General features: G+C 42.3%; 1 protein-coding gene across 3 annotated transcripts in view; it reads right to left on the reverse strand.

The window, feature by feature from the left end:
* fnip1 (folliculin interacting protein 1) overlaps positions 1-9,277 on the reverse strand; it is a 40,978-nt gene extending 31,701 nt beyond the window's left edge. Inside the window, exon 1 of one of the 3 annotated variants that reach the window (XM_076751349.1) lies at positions 9,085-9,277. In XM_076751349.1, coding sequence (XP_076607464.1) covers positions 9,085-9,176 — 92 coding nt within the window. In that variant the 5' untranslated portion in view covers positions 9,177-9,277. Of the gene's footprint in view, positions 1-675; positions 1,238-9,084 lie in introns of those variants that run through there. The other 2 variants (XM_076751351.1, XM_076751350.1) reach the window with 2 other exon arrangements.
* Between the last annotated feature and the right edge of the window lie 2,809 nt (positions 9,278-12,086).

Raw genomic sequence — 12,086 nt, forward strand, 5'->3', positions numbered from 1 at the left:
CAGTCACAGCGTTGACAGAAGAGAGAGTCATTCATAAAAGCAGCACATGACTTCATGACTGTTACATACTTGTACTGCTTTGACCTCAATTGTCTGAACCGAAAATGACTCAAAAACACTCTCACATGTAAATGTATTCATTTCCTTGAACAACCTGTTGCTCTTAGATGAAAGGCCCTGGTAAAAGTTTTATTTAGATTACATATGAAAGTGCCAAGAGGACAACAAGCACTGCCTTAACTGCTTTTGAAATGATTCAACAACTTCCTTAACAAAAGACATCAAATCCGAGAACACACATATGTAAAACAGAAACTCCATCTGAACGACAGCTCCACCCAAATACAGACATGCCACAAAGATGTTTCTTGTCCATAAATAAAAACGACAAAAGGCGTGCTTCACCACAAACCCATTATTCCTCATTATATAACACTGACCTCAAATGATAGAATCAATCTCTGTCATCACCGCAACGCCTGACGCTTAAAACGACAGCCGTGCTATGTCAAACTGCAAGTGTTGTCCAGCTGGAAACAGCCACAGGTTGCCAACACTTCGGCAGAAGGCAAAACTTAAACAACAACGCAAACATTGTTCTCAAACCTCCTTTGACCAACAACACCATGCCCACTTGGATGCATGTAAGCCTGGTTAAATATTACCGACTCCTACCTGGGCATCATTGCGAGTCTGCCAGTCTTTCCCCAGCCCTCTCCCTCTCTCTCTCTCTCTCTCTATTCCTCTCTTCTCTCCTCTCCTCTCCTCTCTCAGCCAAAGCAGGGTCTAAGAATAGCGGTGAACTAAATTCACACAACAACATGAGACTGTCAGGTGATCGCAGGAGCACTGTGTGTGCTGGACAGTACAGAGGCAGCAACAGCAGTGAGCCCCGACTGCTGACTGCCACAAAGCACTGTGATAAGAGAGTGACAGAGGGGATTTGTTTGTGTGTCGTTCCTTAATCCCAGCCTTTTTGTTCCTCTCTCCATTGTGCTCCCTCTCCCTTCTATCCATCTTTCCTTTTTTTTTCCCAATACATTTAAGACACACATGCAAAGATGTACAATTTGTCCTCTTAACAAAGAAATACTTGAAGAAAGAGCAGGGAAACAAATAGCTCAAAGAAATCAGACTCTTCAAAGTGAAAGCTTTCCAGATGTTGATTCTTTAGATCTCTCTCCACACATAAAAGGATAGTGGCTAGTTTTGTGGCAGCATACTGAAGTCTGCAGCAAAGCAAGAAAGTGACCAGCAGAGAGAACTGAAACTTTTAGATCTGCCACAAGTTCCTGACTTCTGACATATTAAGCATGATACTAACTAGAAGAGCTAAAATATTCCTCTCTTCAATACTCTGCTGTGAAATGTAGCTAATACATATTGTTAATGCAGTTGTGTGATACATCAGAGATCATATCTTGAAGCATGGTGCAACAGACAATTTAGGTTTTGCAGAATATAAAGAGTACCGCCCAGAAATTGGGCACCCACTGTGATGCACTGGGAATTTCAATTGCATACCAGCCACATTTAATGATAATGTATGATTCCTGAAAAGAAAAAGCTAATTTAATCTGACAGTGATACAAGGTCTGCAAGAGTGAAGCAAAAGCATCTATAGCAGCTCCTGGGAGAGGTGTATACTGATAAAGGTCACAACAAAGCAATCAAGTTTCCTTGACTGCAGTGAGTCTGACATCAGCCTACTTACTGACCTCAAAGAGCCCTCGCTTTCTCTCCACTGCCACTGGAACATCTGTGCATGTGTGTGTGTGTGTGTGTGTGTGTGTGTGTGTGTGTGTGTGTGTGTTCGTGTTTGTCAGAGACAGAGAGACAGTTACATAAATAACCCCTCAGTCCAAGCTGTGTGACGTTCTTCCGGCTGTGTGTGACAAAGATTTCTGTTAGGTCCAGCAGCTTGCCCTCCAGCCATGACACAGTATTGTTAGACATTTTTTGTGCCATTTCTGCTGCAAACAACAGCCAATGCTCAATGCTGTGATAAAATAGATTTTGACTGTACAGCAGTTGCATAAATGACTGTATTACTACAGTAAGAAACCAATCGTCTGGCATTCTCACTGATCTGCTTTTCTGCATTGTGACATTTAACTTGCAAAGTCCTGTACCAGCTTGGGGTAGTAAGCATTTCACTGCTGGCCTCAGTGCTGTCAGCCACTGCAGGTGGTTTGACTCCGCTGGATTTTACACTGCAGCTACAGAACAAATATCAAAGACAGGCAGCAGTAAGCGAGTAAGATATGGCAAAGGTCAGGAGTGAAAACTAAAACCACTGACACAGCACAAAACGTGCATGTCTGATATCTAACAAACCACATCAAGAGCATTCTAGATGATGCATGGCTAGTTTTGCATAAAGGCAGTCTGCTCTGTAGGTGATGACTGCTGAGGTGACCTGTCCTGAGAGAACGCTCATTGGACAGCAATACTGCCAAACTGATATCTCAACACTCTTAAACTGACTGCATGGCAACTGTATATTTAGTTATATGTCTGCACCCTGACAAGATGCATGATGTATCACGCGTTTAATGCATTCAATTAATACACACACACACACGAGTCCCAGCACTGACTGCAAGCTGCAGTACTACCTTCATACTACTTTCCCATGAAGGCAGTGCACTACTACTGCTAGATACGCATCGCAGGAGTGACACAGAAGAACAGTAATCACATCTAATCTTTTAGATATCTCTAGCCTCATATGGGTGCCTTCTGCACGCATTTGCTAAGAAAAGTGTACGCACATTGATACCTCCCAAGGTCGACCTGCTTCTCAAATTTGAAACCTTCAATGTAGGTATTCGTGTATACCTGTGTAATGCTATATGGGCTGAAAATTAACCCCTAATAGATGGAACACTCATTTGCTGCTGGAGAGGCCAAGTCCCAATATCTGCAGGGTGAAACACAATACAGTATACACCAAGACCAAGTGCTGCACTTCCTTGAACTAAGGTTTTGCTATGACTAAATTCTTTAAATTCTTTTTAAGTTTTTTTGTAATTTCTGCTTTATTTAGATAGTGAAAGTGCTGTAGAAAAATAGGAAAGACAGGGGAGGGAGATAAAGGGGATGGCATGCAGCAAAGGGCCCAGGCTGGGATCGAACTGAGGTCGCTGCAGTAAAGAGCCTCAATACCTGCTACATGCTCTTCCAGGAGAGCTACCAGGGCGCATAATCTAACTAAATTTTCGTAAACAACAACTCCCTCAAGAATCTGGCCCACATGGTCAGAAAGCACCTGACTACCTGCATACCTGCTGGTTTCTCTGGTGGTTGTATTGCATTAAGGACTTCTGCATTCCAACAAGCACATGACTCTGAGTGGGTGAAGATGCTGCAACGCCCTGAGGCTACTGCACTCACAGATACAACACAGTCAAACATCAGCTGGTTGACTGAGCAGACTCATATAGCCAGAGGCTGTATCAGCTAGAATCAAGCTGTACATTTTCAGGGCCAAAGGAAGTCTAAGTTCAGTGGTTGTAGACAATAAAGAAATAACAACTGAGAGCGTGCAATGGTTACATAAACACTACATAAAGAAAGAAACATCTTTAGAGTTTTCATAAATATATTAATGTGGAAAATGTGTTCATGGTTTGGGGAGAATTTTTTTTTCATTATACACTGTGTGTGTGTGTGTGTGTGTGTGTGTGTGTGTTTCTAACATTTTGGTGACAAATTTCAGACTAAAGACCAGTTAACTGGGGACAGTTTGCCAAAATGGGAACAAAAGCAGTGTCCCCAGTTGGAAAACAGCTGATTTTTGGATCAGCAGCGAAGGTTAGGTTTAGGTTAGGGTTAAGCATGTAGTGGTTATGGTTAGGGTAAGTCTCCAGGAAATTAGGTATAGTGTGTGAGTGTGTGTGTGTGTGTGTGAGAGAGAGAGTATCTAATGACTGTGTGTACACTATGGCTCACTCCTGTGTCACAACCTCTGAATAAGAAACATGTGACAGAAAGGGAGTGATGAGAGCATGACTGTCGAGAATCACATGAATGTATCATCAAGCTGAACAGGAGTGGTGACATCTACGTGGAAAACAAAGTGTATGGTAAATTTTGCTTACAAAGTAAAATGCAGATTTTCTACATAATATGGCAACTGTAACAAGTTTTCCACTTGAAAAATCAAACTTTTCTTTGCTCTTTGCTCCATTTAGTAATCAAAGGGCCAGAAAGTGTCATGTGAGACATGATTAATTGCTCAGCCTTAAAGCAAAGAGATTATACTGTCAGTCAGCACATCCTGCCTCTCCGTCAAACCACCTCCCCCAACCTCCTCCCTGTCATTTCTCTCCTTCTCCCTCTTTCTCATCTAGAGGCTGAAAGTAGGCTAATTAGGTGATGTGACTTTTTGATTTGACTTTCAGGATCCCAGCAGACGAACTAATCATGCTTCTTGTTATCTCTGGACATTCAATGCCACGTCACTATGTCTGCCCTGTGCTGATAAATGGTTTTTGTGATTTACTAAACAAGGCTGCATGTAAGAATTTTTATTCTTAAATTTACCTTCAAGGTTAGAGAAAAAAGTAAAGCAACATGCCCTATATCTCTCGATGGAAGCTGTCATCCAAATTACCTTACCATGCTCCGACGACACATTTTCAGAAGGTCATCCCAGAGAAAACAAATACATGGACCAACACATAAATGTTGGAGCGAAAGATAGGATGAAAATAAGGACTACTGTATACTCGGACTGAATCCAAAGTATACAGTATACCCAACTCAAGGCATCATTTGGAGAGGAACACAGTGCAGTCTGTAGTATGTTTAGCACTGCATCTTTGCACATCTTATGAGGTCCTGCTGCCCTTGTATCATGTATCAGCATTTGCTGTGAAACTGGAAACTGATCACCAAACACATGGTGATTATTGTGATTCTGAGAATCATAGAAATGGCTTAAAGCCATCAATAAATACAGACTTAACATATAATTTGCTTGGCAAGTTGTCCATTTTTATATATGATCTTATGCCTAATTACTATAATCTAGACAGACCCAACAACAAACCAATCAACAACAACCAGCTAGGAGCACAATAGCATGTGTAACATGGTCAGCACTTGAACTGATGTTCTCACAAGTAAGAGGACATGCAAGCCTAACTAGACGTTAAGCCAACATACTCGCACTCACCAGCATGCTACTGCCTGTGTGTGATGTGTGTGCAGCTTTTAAGTAAAACTATATCTTTACCATGACCCTGCAGTTCTGAGAAGCCTGAGTGTGGCCTCTTAAAATAGCCCCGATAGGAACTTGATGACAGCCGCTGTCTTTACAGAACCCTGGCAGGCCTGCAGCATTCACGCACACACACAGAAGAAAGCAGCCTTGCAATGCAAAGCTATGATATATACATGAACCCACTGTCTTAACATGCTTTAAATATGCACAAGTTGCAAAAATACTGAGTGTGAGGCAAGCAAACACACACTACGAATCCAACTTGTAGCTTTATGCCAGTGACTGAGAATGCAGCCATGTGATCGTCCCACAAACATGACAGCCTCAGATTGATGAAAGCCTCACATGACACGCTGAGTTATGAAAGTACGCAGTGGAGGAAGGACGCCACGCCAATCAGGAACCTGAGACACCACTTCTTCTGTAAACTACCAAGGAAAAAGCATCACTATAAATACATCTGATGGTGTATAATTTTGTTGTGCAATGCAACGTCATGCATTTTCAGAGGGAGGACGATTCTAAGATATGTTCCAACCAGACGTGTGCTGAATTAAATATGGTTTACGAAGTCTTTCACAAAGTGCCAGCTTTATGCCAGACTAATGCCTATTTCAAACCAGCCTGAAATTGCAATGTGCACCTAGAAAATGGATCACTTAAAAGCTAAATTAAGCAAAAGTATCAGTATCACTTCATTTGTAGAAAACCCAAGAAAAAACACTTTGCTTTCAGATATCAGTTTATCCCTTTTTAAAAACATCTGATTTGAATTTTGAGCGCTTACAAAATGGTGTGTGAAAACAAAAAGACAGCCCACACCCTTCCCATCCTCTCTCTTGCTTACACACACACTCCCTACTTTTCGTATCGCAGCACAAACACAGCTATATTGAGATGTATGGCCTAGGTCAAGAAGGAAGTTTCCTCAGCAGGCAGCAATGGTGGGGCAGCCAGGACAAGCAGTCTGGCTGTGGGTGGGGAGGACAAAGCTATTGGCTGACGATCAGGCCTCTGACTGGCTGGAGGATGAGCCAGGAGCTCTCAGTGTAATGTACAGTATGCTGTCCCTTGTCAAGTGCTGCAGCCAGGGAAACAGGAGAGGCTTTTTAGGCTTTCCTCCCAGGGTCAGCCAACCTGCTGCCCTCTGTGGTATTCTGGAGGACACAGCGCCGTGCTCTGACTGAGCTTTGGGTGATGCATTATGCTGGGCAATAACCTTAAAAAGATGTTGTTGTTTTTTTTCCATCACCTGCAGTTTCTTAGCTCACTATATAAAGCCTCACCTAATCCTTGGAGAATCCCTATATTGATATTTGGATGTTAAACAAAAAAAAAAAAGTGCACTCCAATTCCAGTGTGCAGGTGCTTTTCTATCATTTTCATCAGGGACAGCATTATTCCAGTTCAAGTAAGTGTCTTCAAAGTCTTACTTGAAATGGACTGTAACACTGTACCCAGCCAGCTCGATTCATAATATCTGCTCTCTTACATAAGCAGTCCTTGGTGCAAGCAAATACAAGGCAGGTAGATCAGCTGCAGTGTTTAAAATATTCATTATTAGCCGAAGATTACTGTGAACGTTGTCATCTCCACAGTTCACCTGTCAGTGGTCTCCAGTCATACACTATCCTCTCCTCTGTCCATCCTCTAAGTCTACCTGCTCAATTTCTGACGACCCGACTCTCCCCTCAGTTTTCATTATTACCCATCTCCCATCAACCAAGGCCTTGGCAGAATACTGTAACTGGGTCCACTCATCCTACCCCATCCTCTACTTTTACACCATCTAGCAGATGTTTTCATCTTCCCCTTTTCAACAAACCCTCTCATTCACCAGTTTTCTCTCACCTAAGATCCCTTATAACTTAAACTATGTATTTGAGCCTCTTCCTGCTACCACCCAATTGTGCTCTCCATCCATCCCTCCTTCTCCTTGCCTTTGTCTCCTCACAGTTCTGTCCTCTCCAGAGCAATTCATGCCTGATGAATGGAGAGCTCATGCCAGAGGTATGAAGAACACAGCTGACCACAGAGTTAACAGAAACGCCTGCTGTCTGCCTGTTTGCTCTAGGATTGAAGCCAGCCAGCCAGCAAGCCACGCACACACCATTGATATCACTGGACGCAGGGCACCTTTATGGCCATGGAACGTGCGTTGGCACAGATATGGGCCAAAGTGCAAGCAGCACCACAAGGAGGTGAGCTTTCTGGTCCACTGGTAAATATATCCACCATCAGTCACAGGCCGAGAGCAACATTTTCCAATGCAAGTGTATTTAAAAACTAAAAAGAGCACTTTCCCCTTGGTGGCTGACCTGCCCCTGACCCAGAATGTGTGTAGGAGCATGCACAGCGACAAAGACTCTATACTCAACTCAGGGAGTATAGAGTATCCTACTGGCCGGCTCAATGATCCATTGCTCAGTCAGGTGGAATTTTGTCTTTGAATATTTCAATAAAAAAGCACTTACACTGCTAATAGTGACATTACATGTCATGTTTTACCTGCATGAACAATATATATATATATATATATATATATATATATATTATTTATTTTTATTTTTTTACCAGTCACTGAAATCATGAGTAAAATCAAAATTATTGATGCCTGCCAACTATATGATGTCAAAACAGGCCTGATGTGAGAGATTTAAGGAAGAGCACAGACGTATTAAATTATACCTTGTCTACACTTGACATTGAAGTAAGTCCAGTTCATCTGCTTTAGTGGATGTAAGAGACCTGCAACTAGTGCAGTGGTCAGTAATATAATCAGAGCATACTATCTTGCATTCGCATCACCGGAGTAAACCAGATATATATCGTGATATGTGAGTCGTTTACACCAGTGCCGTGTCCAATACTAAATCCAGGCATACTACATTTCGTTTGTGCTTGGCATCACTGGTGTAAACAGCACGTATGATGGCATTTACAGAAAACGAAACATCCTCATCGGCCGCTTTGAACACAAGCGAGTATCGGAACATTTTAACATCGTGCATCACCAGACTTGAGCCTGTCTGCGGGGGCTGGATCCCGGTTTGCCGTGGACATACACGTCTGTCATCACTGACCGACTGGAGTGATCACATGTGCTCCAACACAGAGCACACTGTGTCCCCCTCTGCTGTCTGACGGCACTGGCGAAGAGTACAGTGCCGTCGCAGGGCTGAGAGAAGCCAGCTGTACTTTGCTCCGAGTTATCGGGGGTATAGCTCAAGATAAGCGAAAAAGAGCATGACTGTACTGCCATGCCTGCATCGCTGTTTTCTTGCCAACGCGCAAGCTTAACGTTAGCTGCCGTTACCACAGAAACACAAAGGGGGACACGAGGGAAACAAAGGAGAAAGCAGGACACAGCTTCTGCAACTTCCACGCGATGACACCGATTAGCTGTTAATACCACACTTCAGGAAGGGAGTGAGCGTTTATTCACGCTTATAAATTATTATCAACTTGTTATCGCTTTATTATCAACAGCACATGAGCTGTAACACTTCTGTAAACGAGCAAAGAGTTGGCTAACGAGGCAAGCCGAGTCCCATCAGGAGACGGCGCGTGCAGCAGCCGTGCTATCGTCTGGTAGCTAGCATTAGCATTTTAGCTAACCTCACCAACAGGCACCACGCATATCCCGCGTCTCCCTCCACTTTGCTACATCAGTTTCAAATTAACGAAACTATACAGCGCTCATTTGTAAAGTGCTTGCGAGTTCAAAACACACGGCGCGCCAAAACTCTGTCATGCTTCCAGACGCCAGAGGGAAAGTCATAAATAAGGCTAGCCTACACACGTAAAGCGTTACACACAAACCAGAAACGCACACACATTCACAAAATAGCTACCTGAAAGCTGGGTCCTCTTTGCTACATCTCGGGGGCGGCGACGAAAACGCATTTCTCTTGTTGAAAAGTTTCTGGAAGAGAGTCGGAGGCATTTTGTACCAAAATAAAGTCGGTACAGAAGGTCTCTTTTCTTTTCAAATCCAAGAGCAAATCTTGTTCCTTGTAACTGTCTCCATTGGTGTCACAGTCATATGACAGGCATTAGTCACGGGAGCTGCTTGGTAACCCACTACATTTTTCTGATTGGCTGACCAGACGCTGCTGCTACTACAAAATAGCTGATTGGCTGGTATTTTTGGCCCGGTACCACGTGGTCAGTGGATTCGCTGTGTTGATGTTTTGTCGGGAATCGTGACAGCATGAAATTTATTCACTGAAATCACACAAGTGCGACTGCTGAGCTGCTTGCAAGGCACGGTCGGAGATCATTTGAAGACACACATGACAAAAGAGTTAAGGGCAAAAGTCAGAATTATGCAAAATAAACACAGAGGGGTATCCAACATCAAGGGTTTATTTATTTGTTTATTTACTGCACATTCTTTTGTACATTTCTTCCCTGACTCTCAGAATGTGTTATTTTGCCGAAAGACAAATGACTCGCAGACACAGAAAGCCACAAAGTGACACCTGGAATGAACTTATATTCTGACTTCAAATTTAACTTAATCATATACATTAAACTCTCATGGCATTGACACGCTGAAAGGGTCAATAAAAACACAGCTAAAGAAACACAAACAACACGTATATTTCACATGTAAAAATGAAAATTATCAGTCAAGAGGAGAGAAAAGACGAGTGTTTTAGAAGATACAGGTCTGACACCTAGTGGTCAGTTTGCATGGAACGCTTGTTCATAACATTTATGCAAAATAAAGGTTATCAGCAGCTGGTTTGAGTGCTCACAGTGTGTAAAAATAGTGAATTGAAACGTGTTCAAAGAACCAATTATGTGGCAGAAGAACCACATGCACCACAAATTATACAATAGGCCATGTGATAACAATAAGGGCCAGGTTGAGAAGTGACATAAGTTGAAAGGTTACTGTGTTTGCACAGTTTATAGTCAAAAGGTACCTACAAACATGGCAGAGTGTGGCATCCTATTGAATTATTCCAAAATACACATTTTGCACTTGTTACACCAAGTCTTGACATATTGTTTTGAAGTACACAGCTCTTTGATCTAGATTATGGGAGAAAGATCTTTGCATCCAATATTTTTGTTTTCAGATGTCACAGGACAGACGGTGGTATGTGCTCAGCAGCTGAGAGAGGAAATGGAGGAGCACTTCTGAGTCTGACACACCTCTCTCTCATCCTCTGAAAGAACGCATCCCTGTCACTGTCGTCGATGAAGTCGAAGAACTTGGCTTTCCCTGGGGTGCTTTTGACAGGCCTTTTCAGCCTCACCACTAGTTGCATTGCCTCTTGATTGGAATCGATCTCACCTGCTCTGGACGTGTCTGCGTCGGGCTTCATCTGCTCAGACGGGCTGGACATTTGGACTGGCTCACCGGCGTTGCGAATTGTTAATCTGGTGGCTGGGATGTGTTTGGCTTCCAAGGTTTCAGCGATCATGGGGCTTTTGAACCAAACCCTCCTCTTGCACAAAATGGGCCTTCTGTTGGTGAGCTGAGAGAGCAAAAATATATCTGACCATCACCACAGTCTCACTTATTTTTGATTTTAAACTAAAATAAATTACACAGATCATATTTCAGATAATATAATAGAGGTGACTTTCTTACATTTGGTGGGGTTTTCCACTTGCTGGCCTTCTCTACAAAAAAGAGTAAAGAAGTTATCTTTTATGCAATAAACACAGATGCAAATAGCTCACATTAAGACCATTATTTGATTCATTATGATTATACAGGTTGTTTAAGCTACACATCTAAATTAATGAGTCTTTACCCGACTTAAATGAGTCCATATGTATTTTGGTGTGAGCTTCAGGTCCCCTGTGTTGGCTTCAAAGAGAAAAGACAGTGATTGAACCAGTTTTGGTCACAGAGATGTTCAGCATGCAGCTACCCTCCATCTTTCTGTGTAGTGATTTGATTCCCTCTGAGGGTCCCTGGTGCATCATAAGTGACTTTTCCCAAAAGAAATCCATCCATCAAACTCACTTGATGTCACAGTTGTTGTCAGCAAGAATAGTAGAGGCATCTGCAGACAGAGATTTGGTTCTGATCAGACAACTGCCAGACTGCGATACACAACAACATTCAGACATCAAATTGTATCTCACTCAGTGCTTCCGTTGTTAGAGTCACAATTCGTCCCTGAAGAATTTCTGTTTCTCATTAATATGACATGAGTTCTCTTAAATGAGCCTTTAATAATTTGATAAATAGCACTGTATGAGTTTCAATTCATCAAACATTATTTTACATATTTAACTTGTAATCAAAATGTCATGCCAATTAATTTGCTTGAATTATTATTCTATACTATTTTTCTATTAATGATTTTGAAATACCTTTACCTACTTTCATGCACTATTTTAAATTATTCTAACTTAAAATAATTATGGGATGGGATATAAATATGAAAAAATGAAGTGCATCGACCAAACACATAGTTTTGATGTTTTATTAAACATGGCGTGACTTGGATTTTCTCACCGATGATAGCAGAAAAGTTGGGGGGATGGTGCATTTGGATGCTCTCAGCGTGGCTCACATCCAGCAAGGTGGAGTTCTTTTTGTGAAGATGGAGACCCGGCAGCTCCTCCTTAATGGTGAAATTCAATGTTTCCACTGTGGAGAAAATAGATAAAAAAATATATATAACTAGAATAGAATAACCTTATACTAAGGCTGTGGATATACAAAAATGCAAACACACTGTAGTCCTCATCTCTGAAGATCTCTGGGGAGGGAAGACTGCTGGAGGCCGAAGAGGCCGAGGAGTAACAGTCTTCCTCATCATCATCATCATCATCATCGGAGCTGAAAGCTGTGTCTGACTCCATGCCAGATAATGTGATGCTT

Source organism: Chaetodon auriga, chromosome 15 (genome assembly GCF_051107435.1).
Source record: "Chaetodon auriga isolate fChaAug3 chromosome 15, fChaAug3.hap1, whole genome shotgun sequence".
NCBI classification, from domain to species: domain Eukaryota; kingdom Metazoa; phylum Chordata; class Actinopteri; order Chaetodontiformes; family Chaetodontidae; genus Chaetodon; species Chaetodon auriga.